Raw genomic sequence first — 21,805 nt, forward strand, 5'->3', positions numbered from 1 at the left:
ATCTCCTGAATTGATATATGCTGGATTTTCGAATTGAATAGATTACTTTTTGGCTTGCTTCAATTCTGTGTTTATCTTGTTCATGTAAACAAATCTACAATACCGCAGGTTCTCACTCAGGTGTTGTCATCCAAATCCCTAATTCGGATCAAGGGTCCTTGTGTTGCTGTTTTTCTCTCATTTTGAACTGCAAACTTCAGCTTATCTTCTCCAGCTGGTATTTTGACGGTGTTCCTTGTACTGTTTGTATCTTTGATGCTGCTGTAATTTGTTATTTGTAATTTTTTTTTAAGTTCGTCCAACTAAAAAGGATTGAAAGACACAAGGAAACATGGTGGAGCCAAAATTATGTTGATAGATAATATTTCTATATTAGAAAGAAAATTGGAATGAAACCATCGAAATTCCATAAAATTAAGATTCATAATGATTTGCACAATCTCATTTAAGCCTCTAAACAATTTCTTTTTCTTGTTCTTTCTTTCTTTTTTTAATTATTTTTATTATTTTGTACACATGTTATTGTAATTTTTATAATAAATCTTGATATTTTTTATATAGGAAAAATTATTCTTTTCATGTATTTAATATGATTTTAAGAATCTTATTTTTATATATGAAAAATATTACTTATATATTATTTTTTCATGCATTCAATATGACTTTAAGAAGTTCTAATTGAAAAAAAAAATGCAATCATTTGTTAAAAAAATTACTTATAAAGAATTTTTTAATAAAGTAAATGGAATTTAATGTGTCTTTGTACATATTCCTTGTACCTTGCAGGATCGTCACTTTGAGGAAAAGCTTCGGGATCAAAAACTAAAGGTATGATATGAAAACCTGAACTAATAATTTTTTTTAAGTTTTTTTTTCTATTTTATGTATATTAAATGTTTATTTTTAAATAATTTATATTTTATGAATAAAATGTGTTTATAGAATAATTAAGAATGTATGTTTTGTAATGTTATAGTCTTTATTATTTAAATTAATTTTTATTTCATATTTATTAAAATTATAGGTATAATAAATATTTTGAATAATCTTTTTATTATATTATTAAAATGTTTGGAACAAATTTAGAAAGTGGTCTATTTTAAAATAATATTTATTTTTTATTAAGTTTCAAAGAGAGATTTTGGAAGAGCTCTAACACTTTTACAAACACAAAGAAAGATATATCAAGGAAGCTTAACAAACATCACAAAGGCAATGAACAAACAATACTAAGGCTGCAAATTAATAATATCCACACTGAACCTCACTTCACAAGAGGGAACAAAATAAGCATTGGGCAAACCACCAAAAGAACACAAGGGAGCAATAGAATCTTGTAGCTTAAATCTTTACCACTCTAGAAAGAATTGGAAACTATCAACAACAAGCACAAAATCATTGAATCAGATTTTCTTCCTTGTTGTTCTCCCTTTTCTAGTTGTAGAAATTGAAATAGAAGAAATCAAAGAGTTTTGAGAACACCTCCTATCTAGACTCATCTTCTTAATTGTTAAGGGTGAGCCAAGCGAATGTTGAGGTACTCGCATCAGGTTCTTGATATTTTCTTACTAAATCACACTAGCCAAGGTCTCTCTAGTAATGACCCCTTCTCTATAATTTTCTAGAATCCTCACTTCTACATGCATCTTGTTCAAAGGCTTGAAAATAGAGACATCATTTTAATATTTCCCTCATATAAAATCGTAATTAAAAAGGGACAATCCTTCTCAATTCTATTTGGCAAGGGTACCTCCAAATTAGATTAGGGTTGTCCAATCTCCAATTTTTAACTCCAAAAAATTTGTTCTCTTATTGATATAAAAAGCTGCAAAATCATGGCATGGATTGAAGCACTTTTGCCTCACTACCAAGGGATCCTTATTCAGTGTATTGTACAAGATGATTGAAAAGGGAAGAATCTTATCCACATTAGCATCCATAAAAAATGTGGCAAACAATAGGGTATTTTTTGATTTTTGTCCCTATATCAAGAGTTATGAGCTAACCAAAAGAGTGAGTAATACGCTTAAAAACTTCATCCTCCCAATATGCCAATGATGAGCCTAGGAGCCTAACCCAAATGGGGATCTTGTTAATGCATTTCTTCTTTAGATCAAAATTGGGCTTCCTTTTTTTAAGTGTCTTGATTTGTAAAGAAAGAATCCATTCATCATAGTCAAGACCTTAACTTGACCACTTAATTATTTTCTTTGAGCTCTTTTTAAAAAAAATAATCTTTGGCCCAGCTTCTAAAATTATCCCAAAGAGGAAATTGTTTGCTTGGAGAATGAACTTTCAACAATTGCATTAGGAACTCTAAGCATTAAGCTCTTTCCTTCTCTAAATGGTTTCAAAGAAATTGATTGAGCAAGAAAGAAGCAAGACTTACCTTTAACAATATCATCTCGTGATTTCTTGAAAGATATATCAAGTACTAACATTGTTAATAGCAACAACAAGCTTTGGAGATGTCCTAGAGCCCTCTTTCTTTGCCTCAAAACATCCAACATTTGAGCTCATGATTTTTGAGGTGACGGTTTTTTGAATACCACAGTGGCTTTGTGTAAATCTCATCTTATGAAAGAGAGCAAATAAGTAGTTGTTGATGTTAATTTGTGGAACCTTTGGCTTGTTGGTAAAAGTTGTATTGAACATCTCTTATAGGTTGCATATATGGGATCATGAATTGAGATGTGCAGCTATATAGCTCTTGTTTGCTTATTCACATGAAGTAATAGAAGTAGGGTGCATGATGCTTTAGAAGCTTGTATGGAAACTCAATAATTGTATTGTAAATTTGTTTCTTGTGATAATATAATGAGTTGTGTGAGTACTTTTAGAGGTTGTTTTTTTCTTCTCTTGAGAGGACTTTTCTAAAGTACATACAATGCTATCTTGATGTAGGAGCATCAAATGATGTATAGACAATCTTGCATCACCAAAAAAAATTGTATTTTCCTTCTATTTATAGGTTTATTTAGTTGTTTTCAAGTCCATGGTAACACTTAAGAGATGTAGGATAGTCAGAAGTTTGAAAAGGCCAAAAATACCCAGTTGCTATTTTTTAGTAAGTTATCCTATATGGGCACATACGAACATTGATTACAATGAGCGAAACTGAAAAATAATGTGAATGGTGAAAGAACCATCTCAATATCTTGTATTATTTGGGAGATATTAAAGTTTCCATCTTAGGAAATTTGTTCATAAAGTTTCAAACCAAATTTGAAGACCTCAAAAGACTTGAAAAAGCTCAAAAAATAGATAAAATGATCATTTCAACCATGAAGATCTCTTCGCAAGCTTTCCAATAATATATCATAATAGCAAATAGGATGTTCGAGTCAAAAGTTATGGCTCTCGGAAGTTGTGCTACCAAAATTCAACTTACAAATGAAAATTCTTCTTGGGCAGGAAAATGAATGTTTATAGTTTCCAGAACATTCTAAGTCAATTATTGGTGCCAAAGAAAGAGGGGAATGAAGGTTACAAAGGACAATTCATTCTTGTAGATTATGGCTTCGAACTATAGGGTTTTCTTAGAGAGTTGATTTTCTTTGTTTTGATATAAGCCCATGTTAACTCTATAATTCCATTTGATTGAAGAAATCAAAAGTGGGTTGCTTTCCTCTTTCAATGTTTTGTCTTATTGTATGTTTTTGTGTTATGTTTGAGTGTTGAGTAGAGTATTCCTTTATCATATCTTGTGGCTTGTTATTCTTTTACATTGTGGATTTTGAATCATATTTTTCTTTCACGAGGATTATGTGGAGAGAGTCTATTATTGCTGCAATTTTTTTTACTTGCTACCTTTGAGTAATTCATATTTAATTCTAATGATTTCACTTATATTTTTAAATTATCTTTGTATTAATAATGAATTTCTATTGAAAATTTTCAAATATGTTTTATATTAGAAGTGAAATTCAAATTCAAATTCTTTACCATTATAATTATTAGTTTATAGCAATTTATAAATAATAATAATAGAATTGGTAGAATATAAAATAAATTTAAAAAACTTAATTTATTTATAAATATATAATTAATCTAAATAATAAATTGTTCGCACTTTTATTTTCTTGATAGGGTTAACATAAAAAGTTAATAGAGGGAGAAGCATTTGATGTCATCACCATGAAAGAAAATTATGTGTAATTGACATTTTTTTAAATATAAAGACACAAATTTTTTAAATATATATCAATAGCTACAAATGAAACCATTATAAAGCAACATATAAAGAAAATTATGTGTAATTGACATTTTTTTAAATATAAAGACACAAAATTTTTAAATATATATCAATAGCTACAAATGAAACCATTATAAAGCAACATATAAAATTTACTACACTTTTCCAAAGTGAACAAAATAAACACAAACTTATTTGTCTATTGGTGAGGCTCTGTAACTTACTTGTGTTGGTTTTTGAGGGTTGTACTTGGAGGCTGGCCACTTGTGGGAGGCTTGCCTCACGCATGCCTTAGGTCGGTCACCCTAAGAGGATTGAATGCTTGGTCGTGAGCATTTTGTTTATGGGCTCAACCTGTCCTGAAAATGGCATTCTCCCTGGTGCTAGTGCGGGCGAGGTTGGATCCAAAACCTTCAAGCAGGCTGTGGAGGGGAAAATCTCTCTTCCCGAATGTGCCAAGTTCCTCACCAGAGAAGAGCAAAAGGATAGCGACGAAGATGGCGGAGGAGAAAGAGGTAAGGGTCTCTCTGCCAACTTTTTGGTTGTCTTTCCTAATGCCCAAATGGTCAGTGCGATAATTTCTGAGAGGAATGGGCTTAGGAACTCCACAATGTTTCTAGCGGCTTTGGACATTCCTAAGTTACCGTCTAGGAACTATTTGAATTCTTGGTTGGACAATGTCTGGATGAAGAAACTAGGGTTTTCTTTCTCTTTCTACAAAATGATTCAAAAGGGTCATTTTTATTTTCTTTAGTAACCCTAGTAGTCAGGCTGAAGTGGTTAAAAGGCAATATTGGGTGATGCTAACAAACACCGATGAAATATTGGCTATGTTGAGCCTTAGATGGATTACAATCAAGGATATTCCCCCTTACTTGTGGAATGTGATACTTAAAGCTATGGAGCCACTTAGGAGGGTGCTTAGAATTGATGAAACTACTCCGCTTCCACATATGAATGCCAGAATGTTGGTGTCTATGAACCCTAGGCACGGTCTTCCAAAAGACCTCAAGATTGAGCTTATTAGTGAAATTGTCTCTTGTCCTATTGAATTTCTAGGTGGCATCAACACTTGCTTTCTTTGCAGAAGAGAGAGGCACCTTAGGAAAAATTGTCCCCTTCTAAAGAAGAATGTAAAAGCTAACAATTCTAACAGTAAACCCTCTACTGGTCCTACGGACTCAAATTTATCTCCCCCTATAGCTCAGTCAAGTGACCCTCCCCTCCTCTCGATTCCACATTCTTCCCCTACTGTATCTGCAGCTGGAACCAAGACCAATCCCTTGAAATCCCCCTTATTGGCAGTACTCGCCGATCCTTCTGCTACACTTCCTAGCTCTAATGATGGATCCCCTCTTCTTAATAAACTTGATGTAGTAAGTGTTGAGATTAGGAAAGGGGATCTCTCTAAGGGAGAAACTTTGTTGCCTCCTACTTCTCCTGTTGATGTCACAGGCCCTCCTAAACATTTGAAGCTTAATGCTCAGCAAATCATTTTGGAGATGTTTAAGAAGTTGAAGACCCAAAATAGAGTCCAACAGCTAGTGAAATCTGGATTGGTTGATAATGGTTTGTGTGCTCCTAATACTCAAAAGTCCCCCTCTAGTGATAAGATCAATCCTCCTAGGAGGGACTCTCCCATCCCTTGTGACTCCCTATCTAAAACTGAGAAGGTGGGGGCTGGACCAGGGCCTAAGGATTGCACTAAGGAAGAGTCTATCATAAAGGACACTGAACTTCTAGAAAAACAAGATTCTTTAAATAAGCCTAAGGATGATAGTGAGGAATCACCCCGGATTGCACCTTGCACCCCCTCTTTCAGCTATGGATTGAGAGCCATTGGGGGTGAGGAAGTGCCTTGTATGAGCATTGGTCCTTCAATGGAGGAGGGAACTAGTGAGAGCATGGAGGTGGATATGGGAAGTGTAGGATTGAATGAAGATGAAAAGGTAGTCAATTGGGTCACTGTCCCCTTCAAGGGAGACCCTAATGGAAGCCTTGTTGAGGAGGATATGAAAGAATATGGAGCTAGAAAGGCTTATAACAAGAAGAGGACTAAGAAACATAAGAAAACAAAGATTCTAGCAGGCACCTCTCACTTGGGCGCTAATCAGATCTTTGAATTCAGAAAGAAAAGGGGAAACTTAACTTCGCATCTTGGAATGTAAGGGGGTTGGAGACCCTAGACAAAAGAATACGTGGTGAAAAGATTTCTTAAGCTTTATAAGAACATTGATGTTCTCCTTCTTCAAGAGCTCAAGGCAGTTGACTTTTGGCTTGATATCAATCTGAAATGCATTTGGAGGGAGGCTAAGTATTTTACCACCAAACACATTAAGGGTAAAGGTGGTGCTGCTATCCTCCTTAGCAATAAATGGGCTAAGCTTGTATCTAGATGGGGTTGTTCTCCATGTAATAGATTGGTGTGGGTTATCCTGAAATTCCACGATCTGGAATTTGGCATATGTTCTATATATGCCTCTAATGACTACAAGGACGGGATAGAACTATAGAAATGGATATCTGTCTTGGAAAGCTAAGTTTGAAGCATCTACATGAATATGAAATGGTTCTCCCCAAACATGTCCTTTAATAATAGGGGAAGTAGTTAGGGCATGTTTAATAGATTCAAAAGATGGATCTTGGGTGGAGATTTCAATATGGCGGAGAGTCTGAGAGATAAGACAAGCGGCAGTAAGGTTGAATGGAAAGGAGAGGAGAGGTTATTTGGAGCAGGATGGTGGGGAAGCTTGGGCTAGTTGACCCTTTAGCAAGTTGTAATAAAGAAGACCTAAATATTTGGTATATGTGGTGCAATTATCAAAGATGTAAAAATAGGATATACTATAGGCTTGACAAGTTTTACTTCAATAGGGACTATTTCAAAATCAATAAGAGTCGGGAGGGATCTTTCATGAAGGTTACCCCCTATATTCTCTCGGACCATCATCCTATTCAAGCTCAAATTTCTCATAGTGATCTACCCCCGAGAAGATGTTGTCATAAGGAGAATTTTTCTCTCGACACTAGCCTGTTGAATGAGGAAGAGCTGAAACAGGTGGTCTACATTATCAGGCAGCTCAACACGAATATCATTAAACATGACAACCCCATTAAGGAGTGGACCCAAAATGTTCTAAGCTGGAAATCTTTGTTTCAAACAGTAAGAAGAAAAATGGTAAAAGATATCAGAAGAGAGGAGACTCTTGCTCATTGCAACCTACAAAAGGCTGAATAAATTATTCAGAACAACCCTAATGATGTGAAGGCTCGGGATGTAATTTGCCTAGCTAAGGATTCTCTTCGAAGGATTCAAAATAAGCGGATCCAAGGAGCTAGGACTAGAGCGAGAATTAATTAGCTTGAGCATGGTGACAAAGTCTCCAAGTATTTTTTCTAGCTGCTTAAATCCAAGGAAGCCAAAGTTGGCATTGATAGCATTTGTGATAATGGTACAACTATTTCTGGTCAAGCAAGTATCCTGAGAGCATTTGCTTAGTTCTATCAAAATCTCTTCTCTTTTGAGGACACTTAGATGAGTAAAGTTTGTGCTGGGGACTACATTAGAGGAATTGTTCCAAGGAAAGTTAATAGGCAGGATGCTAAATTGTTAGATAGGGAACTCTCCCTGGAAGAGATTAAGGAGGCCATAATGGCCCTTAGCAATGGTAAAGCCCCAGGACCGGATGGGCTGCCGGTTGAGTTCTACAAAGCATGCATTGAGTAGATTGGGGGGATGTGTTGCGTGTATAACAAAAGGCCATTAATAGGGGCTCATTAGGAGAAGAAATAAATAAAGGACTTATTAAGTTGATCCCAAACGAGGGAGACATATCTCAGATCAAGAATTGGAGGCCCATTACTTTATTGAATGTATCCTATAAGATCTTGGCCAAAGCTCTTGCACGGAGATTGGAAGGTATTCTTCCTAAAGTCATCAGCCCTACCCAAACAGGCTTTGTCAAGGGAAGATATAATTTGATTTCAGTCTTAGATACTCATGGAGAAAGTTTCTAATTTAATTTTGAGTTGCAATGTCATCTTCATCTAGTTCGAATCTCTCACAAATGTAAGTTTCTAATTTGATTTTCCAGCTCATATTCGAACTTGATCTTCAAATATCCAGTTTCTATTTCAATTTTGAGTTCATATTCGAACTTAATCTTCCACACAAACTTTCTAATTTGGTTAATTGTTCAGATTTTTCATGAATCTGCTGGCATCACTTGAAGAATATTTCATTTTTTAAAACTTAGTCAGCAACCTTTGACCTATTTTGACCTCCATTATGAGCAAGGTGGACTTTTGTAGCATTTAGGAATTTCTTTCTTCCTAAGGCGGACTTTACTTGTCTTGGGCACCTCATATGTTTTCCACCTAGGGTGGACTTTGCTTGATTTATCTCCAAGTAGGAAGGCGGACTTCAAGCCTTTCACTCTCCAGTGCACACTAGTCTTAGGCGGACTTTCCTTGTCTCGTGCACTTGGTCTTTGTAAGAGGGCGGACTTTCTCATGTTCACACATCACTTGCCATCTCCTTAGGTGGACTTTATCATCTTGTGCACCTCAAAACCTTTCTATCTAATGCAGACTTTGGAGGAGTTGATTATACTTTGCCTCAAGGCAGACTTCTTAAGACTTGACACCTTTAGTATACACCATGAGGGTGGACTTTTTTGTGTTGCTCCCATAAGTTGAAGGGCAGACTTTACTTGCCTTGATACCTTTTGCTTACCTCTTATCTCACCTTAGGGCAGACTTTGGGAAAATTGAAAAACCTTAACCTTTCTTTGCAAGGCGGACTTTGAGAAGGTCATGATCTTAGGAGGGCAAACCTTTTGCTTCCACCAAATACTTTCAATTTCGACAAGGCGGACTCCTTTGAGCGGACTTCTCCCAACTCATCTACGTGGCAGACTTTCTTGGGCTCCCTCTTCATCATGGGGCAGACTTTGTGAGACTTATGCACCTTCACCTTGGGCGGACTTTTTCAAACATGTTCCAATGCTTGGGCAGACTTTTTGGCTCATGCCACTTTGCTATCAAGAGTAGGGCGGAATTCTTGAAGAACATGACCATTGCATTTGCACCTTGGGTGGACTTTTGGAGTTCATGGCCATGCTTCCTGTTGGTGTCTGTTTTATCATCTACCAAACATTAGGATAGGATACCCGAAGGCATTCTATCCTCTCCTGAAAAATCACTACTGATTCCAAGGTCTATATGTGCAAACAAGCGACTTTAGTGGAATAGCTTCTTGGGTAGTGTATGCTGAAATTTCAAGGGGGACTTAAATGGATATAGCAATTTTCGGCTCTTCTTTTTTTTTGGAATTTTCTGGGATTTAGACTTTCAAAAGAAAGGGAAAAAGAGATAGGGTTTAGGAAGGCTAATCTAATCCTACGAACTCTGGATACGGTATCAACTAGGTGCTCTCGAGAAACCAAACCTTGCTTCGCCACACTAGGGACAACTACACAAAGCCGGTGCAATCTTCGATGGATTGTGCTTATGATTAAGATGTTGGGATGCACAGAGGATGGGCTCACACTAACTTTGCACGGTAGAATGGAAATCATCCATTTACCAAAAGTATGAGCGGAGATACACCATCAATTGACACTTATCAAATCCTTCATTCAAATTAACAACAATGAAAGCAAATCTAAATTAATTTTAACTAAGTGTTGAGGTAATTGAAACCATGCAAATCATTCAAATAATAGAGATTACAAAGCAGCGCACATGCAATATATTATCTGGAAATGACCTTAAGCAACAATACATCAAAAACCTCACCCCCTCCAAATGAGAGGAGGCAACCTTATATAGTTTCTCAAAAATAAATGAATGGCCGAGATCAAACAGCGATAAAGGGCCAAGATTGAAAGTCCTAAACCCTAACTAGGGTTTCCCGAAAGACTATCAGTTCAAACAAATGAAAGAGTGACAAGTGGCTCAACTGCTAATTTCACTGAGGTGAGTGGCCACTTTCCTCTTTCAGAGATTCAACGTATCTGGACACAATGAGCTTGACCTCCTCCATGGTGACACTTGGCAAACCGCCAATCTGGAAGTCGATGAGGTCCACATCATCGGCACATGTGGCAAGGATGCCTTCCCACTCCACTGCTTGGGTGAAGAAGTTGTCATCGATGGAGAGGAAGTTTGCAATCTTTGAAAGATCGCCTTTGTCAATCATCCCTGAATCCCTGAAGAAGCTCGCCTGAATCCTGGCTCTCAGGTTCTCTGCTTGTAAATGCTTCTCCCTTAGGCTTTCCTTCTTCCAGATCTCTGACGCCACACAGAACACCTTGCCCAGGATCTCTCTAACACTTGCCTCTGTCTCAAAGCACTTGGTCTCGGATTTCTTCAAAACCTCAATCCAAATGACCAGAGTATAGTACTATGTGCCGAAGTCATACCTGTCTCTTGTCTATATGATGCCTGCATCCACTAAGCTCCTCTTTGACATGCCTCAGATAACCTTCAGATGAGGGAGTATTTCATTATGAATTTCATCCACCTCTTCCCAATTGGATGCTAGATCCTGGATACGATCAATCAATAGAGAAGTTGCCTCGTATGTCGATACTAAGTTTTCTACCAGGGTGTCAGCACGCACCGAAGCGTCTAAAATCCATTCCTTTTCTTGAGTGTACGAGCCCTTCATATCATCATAGTCCTTCATTGATCCCTGTTGAAGAGGCTGTGGTGGAGTAGCGGGACTTCACAGTTGAGTGGGCTGGTAAGATGGAGAACATACTTCTTCCACTGTTGGTTCTCTTCTTCCACTTTCTTCCTCTTTTCCGTCTCATGAGCCAGCCTCGTCTTTAGAACGTTGCAGGAGTCATCAAAATATTAGATCTCTTGGTCTTGGGTAGGCTTACCCATCTCTATGGTGGTAACCTTGTAATCATCTGTGGTGACATTGTCCCTAGTCTTCCCTTCTTTGGGCACCGCTATCTGGACTGTCCTAAATCCGGCACCGTCTCTCTGAATTAGGGAAAACTTCCTGGCGGGTTTGGGTGGTTTAGCTATAGCGGGTTCATTCACCTTCTCCAGGAATGCTGCGGTGACCTCCTCGGTTGAGTGGGCCTCCTTGGGAACCTTGGCCTTTATCCTTGCTCTCAGCCAAGCTAGAATGGTTGATTGTTCTACAGTGTTCCGATCAAACTCATCATCTGCCTCTCCTGGGTTCGCTGGTATGCCATCCAAGAAGATTGTAGGTGCTTCAATTTGCTCCCTATTTGGACTTCGGAAGACCTTTTCCACTACTTCCTCAACTGGCTGGGAAAGCACTCTTACTTCATCATCAATCATGCAGATGTTCATCTCTTGCTCCCCAGTTGCACTCTGATCAGGCGCAATGGAAGCAGCACTTAGGATGGAGTGACTTTCGCTGGATTCTCTTCTCTCACCTACAGCCCTTTTCCCTATGACCTTTGTGGAGCTTCCACCCAACTCCTTCCTCTTTCGAGATTCAATACTTTCTGGATTTCGAGCATCACCGGTGGAGGTACAAGGATTGACGGACAGAGTATCATCTACTCCCATTAATTCATAAGTCAAGGTCACGCCTTTGGCCTTCAACTGTTTTGTCTTTTCAGACGCCCACCGCCTTGAATACTCAACCACCGACCTCATGAGGTCCGCTAGATCTGATTTCTCTCCCTCTGTCCAATCTATTAGGACTAGGGGGTCATTCTTCATCTTCTCAAAGCCCGGCTGCTGAAGTTCTAGGCTTTCTTCTACTTGATCGACAACTCTAAATACTTCTGTCGCTCTCACCATACCCAATGGGATTCTTGACCAGAATCTCTACCTGATCTCGAAGCTATCAGAAGCATTAGCTCAGTAGTCTTCTAGATCCAGTCTGTGCTCAAACGTTGCTCCTTCGATCGTCTTTATCCTATGGAATGGATCGAAATCTTTTCTTGCCTTGTATTGATAGAAGGGATACCAGGCCAGCTCCTTCTCAGCGGTGGCTGCAGCGTGTGATGATGGACATGTTTCCAGCTCATTAGCAATTGTAAGTGAGGACGTCCCTGCCTTCTTCTGCTTATCCCTTTGAATCACTATATACTCCTCCAGTTGTCTCACAACCTCGAGCAACACCACTCGGTTGGTAAGGTAAGCTGAAAGCTTGTATGCAGGCCCGAAGAATCCCTGAATTCAAAGGTAACTGAACTTTGGTTATTGGATGTACCAACACCCGAACCGACCGATGAAGTCCATAGACTCTTGAAAGAGCCTCTGGTGTAGGCCACCTTGAAGTGTCCGGGTAATGTGCATCAGGAAGGTATCATTCACCCTTTTGAAATGGAACTTCTCCTCCATGTGGAGCTAGGGATAGCAATCATATACTGGAAATTGGTTCTCGTTGTTCCCAACTTCTCCTCTACAAGTGAGACCTCTGTACCTGTAGGTCCTGGCCAAAGAATAAAACAAGTAAGAACTCATGAAGAAAGTCCTATTCGTCTCCAAGTTCCTTAGCTGGCTATCTAGGTTGTCGCTGATCATCTGGGCCCAGTCTATCATTTTTACTCCGTTGATTATTTCATTAATGAAATAATACATCCAGGGTTCGAATGGAGCTCCTTGAGGATTTCCTATTATTCTATTGAGCAGGACAATCATGTCCCCAATTTCCTCCTTGAAGTATGCTCGCACTAGGCTCTTTCTCTGGAGTTTGGAGGCGCCTTTCCTCGGCTTGTCTAGCCAGGAATGGTTAACTATGGCATCATATTCCTCTAGGTGGTCGTGGTACAAACTGTCGGCTTTGTCCTTTGTCATATATACTGCGTTGTGGTACTTGGGGATCCTGAAGGCCTCTCTGATGGCCTCATCGTTGACGTTTGCCAACACTCTTCCATCAGGTGCAACAATGTCCTTACTGATGGGGTTGTAGTGTTTGGCACATTCGACTACTAGTTCGTTACATTGCATGGTAGGGAGGAAGCCAGCAGCATGCACGATACCACTCTTCATCATCTTTCGTGCAATGGTGGTAGGCACAAGGTTGTCCAGACCAAACATTCGCTTCTTAAATTCCCTCAGGTTGATGTGTCCGAGGTTGGTGTCGCTGATGTTCTTCCACTTTGAAGTCATTCTCGACTCTGGAGGAGCATCTTTGTCATACAATGGAAATTTTAAAATTAGAAAATGATGGGGCTGCGAAATGGCTAAGTGTTGGAAAATTTACCATTTTTTATATTCTCATACTTAGCCATAAAAATCGAATTTTCACCTTAAAATCCTCAGTCTTAAGGCTGGTTGTGGTTACCACCAAGTGTCAAAACTTTCAAAAAATTTCATACTTAGCCAAAAAGAAATGATTTTCTTCCTCCAAAATTTTCGAAAAAATCATTTATTAAATTCTGGAAAATATTCAAAAAATTCAGAAAAGTTTGGATGATTCTTCCTCGTACTAGTTGCCTTTCTCCAGAAATCTGTAAAACTTTTGCCCCAAAAATATTATCCAACTTCCAGCAATATCTAGAATTTTCTCCAAATGATCTTCAAACTGACATACTTTACTAAGCTCTCCTTAATCTTTGAACTTCTTGGTGTAATAATGAAGTTGATAATGAAGTATTTGTAGACAAGGTTAAATCTTCAAGTAAAACCCCTAAAATCATCCAACTCATACTTCTAATTTAAAAAAAGAACTTTCCATTTTGATTGAAGATATTCATCAATTCTCCAGTATTCCCTTTCAAAAAAAACTTTCCATTTTGGATTTATTTTGAGGATTTTTAGATATTTTCTTCATTTTGGATTTAATTTTCAAATCCCAGTGGATTTTGGTGACATCACTGGCATCTTATTGATTTTGTTTGACTTTCCAAGGTATGGCAGACTTTGGAGACCTCTCCTCATGGCTCTCTTCAAGGCGAAATTTTGGCTAAGGCATGGCGGACTTTAGCCTTTGCTCCTTCATGGTGAAATTTTGGCTAAGGCATGGGGCGGACTTTGAAGGTCTCTCCTCATAGCTCTCTTTACCCTTGGCAGACTTTAGACTTGGTTTCTCCATCACTTGGCATGCTTGGGTGGACTTTAGAGTGTTGGTCTTCATGGCCTCCCAACCTTGGTGGACTTTGGAGAGTGCTCCCACATGGCCTCCCAACCTTGGCGGACTTTGGTGGTGTCTCTTCATGGCTTAGGCATATGGCGGACTTTAGACTTGGCTCCTACATGGTGAAATTTTGGCTAAGGCATGGGGTGGACTTTGAAGGTCTCTCCTCATAGCTCTCTTTACCCTTGGCGGACTTTAGACTTGGTTTCTCCATCACTTGGCATGCTTGGGCGGACTTAAGAGTGTTGGTCTTCATGGCCTCCCAACCTTGGCGGACTTTGGAGAGTGCTCCCACATGGCCTCCCAACCTTGGGCGAACTTTGGAGTGTGCTCCCACATAGCTCTCTTACCTTGGGCGGACTTTGGTGGTGCCTCCCATATAGCTCTCTTACCTTGGGCGGACTTTGGTGGTGCCTCCTACATGACCTCCAATGCATACATGGCGGACTTTGATGGTTGCTCCATGTAAGGTGGTTTTCAACACATCCCCTCATGGGCGGACTTTAGAGTGTTGGCCATCATGGCCTCTTCAATACATGGCGGACTTCTGGATAGCCTCATTTGTACCTGCAAAAACCCTTTGTTAGCCAGACTTAGAAGATTTTTAAAAAAATTTCAAAATTTCATAGCTTAATAAAATTTAAGTAGATTAACTTGAAATTTGAAATCCATGCTTAGGTGGATCGTCTGAAGCAGCAAAAAGCCTTAAATCTAGGGATTTAGCTGTTTTAGGTCAAAACTTGGAATTTTCGAGTTCCAGTTGAAGCTGGTCAGTGGTGAAAGTGTAAACCCTAGGTTTGCATCCTGAAAAAGCAAAAAGCCTAAAATCTAGGGATTTAGCTTTTTTAGGTTAAAGCTTGGAATTTTCGAGTTCCGGTTGAAGCTGGTCAGTGGCGCAAGTGTAAACCCTAGGTTTGCATCCCGAAAAAGCAAAAAGCCTAAAATCTAGGGATTTAGCCTTTTTAGGTCAAAACTTGGAATTTTCGAGTTCCGATCGAAGCTGGTCAGTGGTGCAAGTGTAAACCCTAGGTTTGTATCCCGAAAAAGCAAAAAGCAGACATCCCTAAAAATAGGGAAAACTTTCTATAAAAAGCCATACCAGGAATTGGGCTAAAAACGCCAAAAACGAAACTTCCTAAAAAAAAGCAAAAAGCAAAAAAGCAAACTAAAAATAGAAAGTTGTCCAAATTCATCCAAATCAATTGCGATCTTTGTCCTTTGGCCTCCCTAAGCATTCTGGTTGGGTTCACATTTCAGAATCACATCACTTGCAAAAACTAACTTTCAATTGTTAGGGCCTGAAATGCTCTGAACTGGACAAGGCTTGGTGAAACTGCAGCAAAAAGGTCACAAGACACTAACAAAACCCTAGAAAGCAGGAAAATCAAAGGGTCCCCATTTGCAATGGGGCGATGTGTGAAAAAAGGTCACAACATCTGGCGACTCCATGAGAGGAATGTTCCTAAATGTTCCTAGGATAAAACCCATTCTGAACATTTAGAATCAAAAATTAATTATAACTAACTTACCTGCCGGCTTGGAAGGGCATTCAAAAAGGAAATAGGAATCCTAAGCTGTATCAAGATCTTTCATCCTTCAATTATAAGTGTGTGCAAAATGCATTCATTCCGGCCTCTTAAGATCGTTACGACTCTTTGGTTCCATCATGGCAAGTTGCATAATTTTAAGTGCTTTGCCTTTACTCCAAAAGCATCCTTGGATAGAGCCTCGCTACCAGCAAGCGTCCATAGCCCCGGCGAGGTTATCTCTATAATCTCACAGAGATTGCTCTACTTCCGGTGATTTATACTTTGATTTGAAGGATACACCTATAGAGATTTACACACACCTCAAACGCCAAGTGTTTTGATTTTCTTTTCTTTCTTTTATTCTTTCTTTTGATATTCTTTTCTTTTCGCACATTTCCATACTTCGGCTTGCAAGCAATGAAGCTTACTACAGGCTTGAGTATTATAGTGGCACTGAAGTAAGACTTTTGACGAATTTCTTTATGTTTTCTTGCCATAACTTCACTGTGGGAAGTCAAAAATGACTCAAAGGATTCTTTAAGTGTATAAGATATAATGACTAAAAGACTCAGTGTCGAGATACAACTGATGATTCCCTTTCTAGTCAAATGCTCGTCCTAACTTTGAGATACTTTAGAAATAATTAATCTAAAATTTTAAAAGCTCTTCACAAATATTCATCAAAGGAATACCTCAAACATAGCTTAGCGGGGTCGAACCAATGTGTGTGTGTTAAGCAACATCACCTTCTCACCAAAGGGAATCCTCTTTTATTACTAAACTAAAGCACGCGGAAGCAAGCGAAAGCAAAACAGCTGAGCAAACTAAACTAAACACACAACCAAAGCAAAACTACCCTAGCTATGTACAAACGAATTCCACCACGGAACTCAAGGCATGAAATAATGTTTTAGGAATTGCCCATTAATGGGCAAAGGAATGTCATCACCTATCAAAGTCTTTAACCTGAAAGCGTTCTCTCCTAGTATCTTGGCAATTTGGTATGGTCCCTTCCATAAGCAATCGAACTTGTGATCTCCTGTTCGTTCATGGGGTTTATCCCAATACAGGACCAGATCTGAGATTTTGAAATCTTTCGTAGTGGCTCGTCTATCAAACCATCTTTTGACTGTCCCCTGGTACTTGGCAAACTTCTCCAGGGCTTGATCTCTTTGTTCTTCTAGAAAAAGTAGTTGGGAGAGACGAATTTGGACTCTCTCTTCTGGATCCAAAAATTCTTGCATGAACTTCATAGTGGGGATTCTTAGTTGGATAGGGAAAATCGGGTCTTGTGCGTAGACCAGATGGTATGGGGAAGTGCCCAGAGATTTCTTAGCTCTTGTTCTGTTTGCCCATAGAGCAAACCTCAATTGTGTATGCCAATCTCTCGAGTTCTTATCAAGCAACTTCTTGATCACATTGAGCAAATTTTTGTTGGTTGACTCTGCCAGTCCATTGCCCTGGGGGTAGTAATTCGAAGAGAATTTCAAAGTGATGCCATAATCGAATGCCCATTTGGAAAACTTTAGAGAAGTGAAGGTGGAGCCATTATCGCACACTAGAGCATGAGGGCATCCAAATCTGGTGATAATGTTCTCTTCAAGGAACTTGATCACTGTATCTGTCGTACAGTTCTTTAATGCCTGGGCTTCAGACCACCGGGTGCAGTAATCGGTTGCTGTCAGGATGTATTTGTGTTGCGCTGATGATGGTGGGTTTATTGCTCCAATAAAATCTAACCCCCACATGGCAAATGGTCTTACCTCTGTGATTGGTTGCAACGGCATTGCAGGGTTCTTTTCTCTAATAGCAGCAACCTGACAAATGTGGCATGTCTTTACATGTTCATAGGCATCCTTAAAAACAGTAGGCCAATAGTATCCTGCCCTTAAGATTTGAAAGGCAGTGGCTTGACTCCCTCCGTGGCCCGTTCCAAACTTAGAATGGAAGTGTTCTATTATTCTCTTGGCTTCATCGTACCCAACACATCGAAGGTATATACCTTCATGATTCTTTCTGTAGAGCACTGATGCTTGGAGCATATATCGCTGGCTCTTGAGTCTGAAGGCTCATTTCTGTGCAGAATTCATGGGAGTGGGGTATCTGTGTTTTGTTAAATATGACATGATATCATAGTACCATTCTTTCGGAGAGACATCAGTCAAGACATATGTCTGTTGTATTAGTCCAGGTCCTTCGATTGCCATAGCCTGCGTTAGAGCCTGCCCTCGGACTAATTTCATTGGTTGTAACTCTACATCATATTCTTGGATGGTGGCGACCCACTTTCCTCGCCTTTCCCCTAGCTCATTCTACATCAGGAGTGTTCTAACTGCAGCATCACGTACAATGGCGAAGATCTTACTCCTTAATATATAGTGCCTAAATTTCTTGACAGCCTTCACTAAGGCATAAGCTTGCTTTTCAACACTTGGGTATCTGAACTCTGCATCCTTGAGAGGCGAGCTCATAAAGGCTATAGGATGCTCTTCCTTTTCTTTCGTCCGCTGTGTGAGTATTGCGGCGCACGAATGTTCAGATGCAAAGGAGTACAGGTAGAATGGCTTAGTGTAGTCTGGACTGACCAAAATTGGCGCGTCGGCTATAGCCAACTTGATTTCTTCAAATGCTTTCTTTGATGACAGTGTCCATTCCATCTTTGCACCCTTTTTCAACATCTCATTTAAAGGTTTTACTATCTCAGCGAAACCGGTGATAAATTTTCTGACAAAATTAAGCTTTCCGAAGAAAGACCTCAACTCTTTTTGGCTGCATGATAAATTGATCCTTGAAATAGCATCAATACGCTCAGGGTCAATCAATATGCCCTTCTCTGTGATCAGGTGTCCTAACAGCTTGCCTTCGGTGACCCCAAATATGCATTTCTTTGGGTTTAAGGAAATCCCATACCTTCAGCATCTCTGGAATATCTTCCTTAGGTCTTTAACGTGACTCTCTCTTTCCTTTGAGAATACAGTAAGATCATCCATGTAGATGATTATACTCCTCCCAATCAGCTCTCTGAAGGCGATATCCATAGCTCTCTGGAATGTAGCTCCAGCGTTGATTAGCCCAAAAGGCATTCTTTTGTAAGCAAATGTTCCCCATTTTGTGGTGAATGCAGTTTTCAATCTATCTTCATATTCCACAAGTACTTGATTATAACCTAAGTATCCGTCTAGAAAGGACATCATCTGTGAACCATTCACAATTTGTAATATTTCGTTGAGGGACGGCAGGGGGTAATTGTCTTTTTCAGAGGCTTTGTTTAAATTTCGGAAATCGACGCACAGTCTAATTTCTCCACTCTTCTTCCTGACTGGGACCAAGTTGGCGACCCACGTCGAATGGTGTACTGGAAATATGATCCCTGCTGTCAGCAACTTTTTAACTTCTTGGTGTATAAGAGGTTCCAGTAATGGGTTGACTGGTCTCTGGTGTTGCCGGAAAGGTTTACTGTCTTGTTTGAGAGGAATCGTGTGGGTAATGATAGAAGTATCATAGGTCCTTGGGTCCTCGTAACTCCATGCTATGATGTCGGAGTATTCTTTTAAAGTTTGAATTATTTCGACCCTTTCTTCTGGTGTACATTTTGGGCGGACTTTTTGGCTCGTGCCACTTTGCTATCAAGAGTAGGGTGGAATTCTTGAAGAACATGACCATTGCATTTGCACCTTGGGTGGACTTTGGAGTTCATGGCCATGCTTCCCTTCCATGAGGGCGGACTTTGCAAAGCTCTTGTCACAACATTAAACACCATTAGCCAGACTTAGAAATATTTGGAAAACTTTAAAATTTAATAACTTCTTCAATTTTAGCAAGGTTAACATGATATTTGAAATCCATACTCAAGTAACCCATCCAAAGCGTCATGACCCCTAAAAAGTAGGAACTTAGGTTTTTGGTTCCAAACTTGAAAGTTTTCTATCGCGATCAATGTAGGTCAGTGGTGTTGGCAGAAACCCTAGGTCCCCACTTTGTAAAAGCAAAAAACTGACATCCCTAAAAAATAAGGAAAACTTTCTAAAAATAGCCATCCTGGGGATCGAGCTAAAAATGCCAAAAATGAAACTTCCTAAAAAATAGGAAAAAGAAAAAAAAAACTTTCCAAAAATAGAAATTTGTCTGAATTTGCTCAAATCAATTGCATTCTTCGTCCTTTGGCCTTTCTAGGCACTTTGACGGTGTCTAGACTCTGTTATCACTTGGCTTGCAAAAACTGACTTTCAATCCTTAAGACTCAAACCGTTCAAAACTTGACAGAATTGAGCAAAACTGAAGTGGAAGGCCACGGGACACTAACAAAAACCCTAGAAAGCAAGAGAGGAGAGGGTCCCTATTCTCAATGGGGCGATGTGTGAAAAAGGTCACAAAAGGTTCCATCCTTCTTTTTCATCGATACAACAGCTGAAGCAAAAGGGCTCTTGCTTGGCCTAATGTAACCCATGTCCAGTAGCTCCTTAATGGCCTTTTCAATCTCATCCTTCTACTTCTTGGGGTACCGGTAAGGAGTAGTCATGACAGGCTTAGATCCTTCTTCAAGTTCAATGATGTGCTCCGTACCACGCTCAGGAGGGCCTACCAAGGGGTGGATTCTCGAAAACCTTACTCCTTTTGGTGATTAGATCTTGGATGGCATCACTGAGCACTCTACTGCCCACTCCGCTTGGTCATGGCGGATCAGCCTCTCCATCCTCTTCAATGATACAACTCTAAGACCACCTTTGGACATTCCTCTCAATACTACCTTCTTCCCATCTGACATGAATTTCAGCTCCATGGTTTGCAGATTTAACATGATCTCACCAAGAGATCTCAACCACAAAATCCCAAGGATTGCATCATCAGTCCCTCCAATGCTAACCATAAAGAAGTCATCTCTAATTTCATGATTTCCCAACTTCAAAGACATGTTGGAAACCATTCGGTTGCGTGATATAGTGGAGCCATCAGCTACCATGACTTTGAAGCTTTCTACTTCCTCAACCACTAGCCCCCTCTTTGCAACAATTCTCTCATCAATGAAGTTATGGGTTGCCCTTGTGTCAATGAGAACAATGACACAATGTCCTACTATCACTCCCCGAACTCTAAAGGACTCATTTTTGTGAATGCTAGAGAGTTGAGCAGCCACTCCTCTATCTTCTAGTTCACTTTCAGGCCCTTCAGGAGCCTCTTCATACTCGCTGTCTTCATTTTCAGTCTGTTGTTCGAAGATTTTAGAATCTGATCCATTAGCTGAATATGACTCCATTTGATGTAAATTGCCCTTCCCATGACATTTATGTCCTGGGGCCCAAGGTTCTTTGCAATAGTAGTAAAGATTCTTCCTCCGGAGCTCTTGACAGAGCTCATCATCTATCCGAGAAGGAAACTTCTTGGTTTGATTTGAAAACTTCTTATCCTTTCGGAAAGGAAAAGGCTTGGACTGAAATTTACTCTTTGGGGCAGCCAACTCCATACTCCTAGACTTCTTGATGGCCTCCACCAAGGTAGGCGGATCGAATGCTTTGACCCATCCTTTCAAGGGCTCTTCAAGACCTTCTGTGAATAGAACAACTAGCCTCTTCTTTGAAATACTACTAACCCTAACTGAGAGATTTTGGAACTCGATTATGTAATTGTCCAAGGAACGTTGTTGTTTGAGTTGAGCAAGCTCTCTAAACTTCACCTCTGGATCCTTAGAATCAATCCTTTCAATCAACTTGTTGGTGAATTCAGCATAGGTGGTTATCAAGTTAGGACCAAGGGTGACCAACCCATGGTACCACCATTCGTGAACAACACCATCCAAGTGCAAGGTAGCAAACTTGATGGCTTCTTCTTCAGGCATAGGCCTCAAGGACAAATAATTTTCCAACTTCTGCACACACGCTCTAGCTGTACTCTTACTGCTTCCATCAAAATGTGCTAGAGTAACCTTCCAAGAGCTTGTTGATAGTCTCTTGGAGTGGAGTATCGATTATCATATCTTCCTTCCCTCCTCTTCTTCTGATTCATGAA

At 39.6% G+C, this 21,805-nt stretch overlaps 1 protein-coding gene across 3 annotated transcripts in view; it reads left to right on the forward strand.

Moving 5' to 3' along the window:
• LOC131032727 (truncated transcription factor CAULIFLOWER D) overlaps positions 1–21,805 on the forward strand; it is a 172,861-nt gene that overhangs the window by 128,067 nt on the left and 22,989 nt on the right. For all 3 annotated transcript variants that reach the window (XM_059221234.1, XM_057963767.2, XM_057963765.2), the window contains exon 5: positions 787–828. In XM_059221234.1, coding sequence (XP_059077217.1) covers positions 787–828 — 42 coding nt within the window. The remainder of the gene's footprint in view (positions 1–786; positions 829–21,805) is intronic.

Source organism: Cryptomeria japonica, chromosome 5 (assembly GCF_030272615.1).
Source record: "Cryptomeria japonica chromosome 5, Sugi_1.0, whole genome shotgun sequence".
Taxonomy (NCBI): domain Eukaryota; kingdom Viridiplantae; phylum Streptophyta; class Pinopsida; order Cupressales; family Cupressaceae; genus Cryptomeria; species Cryptomeria japonica.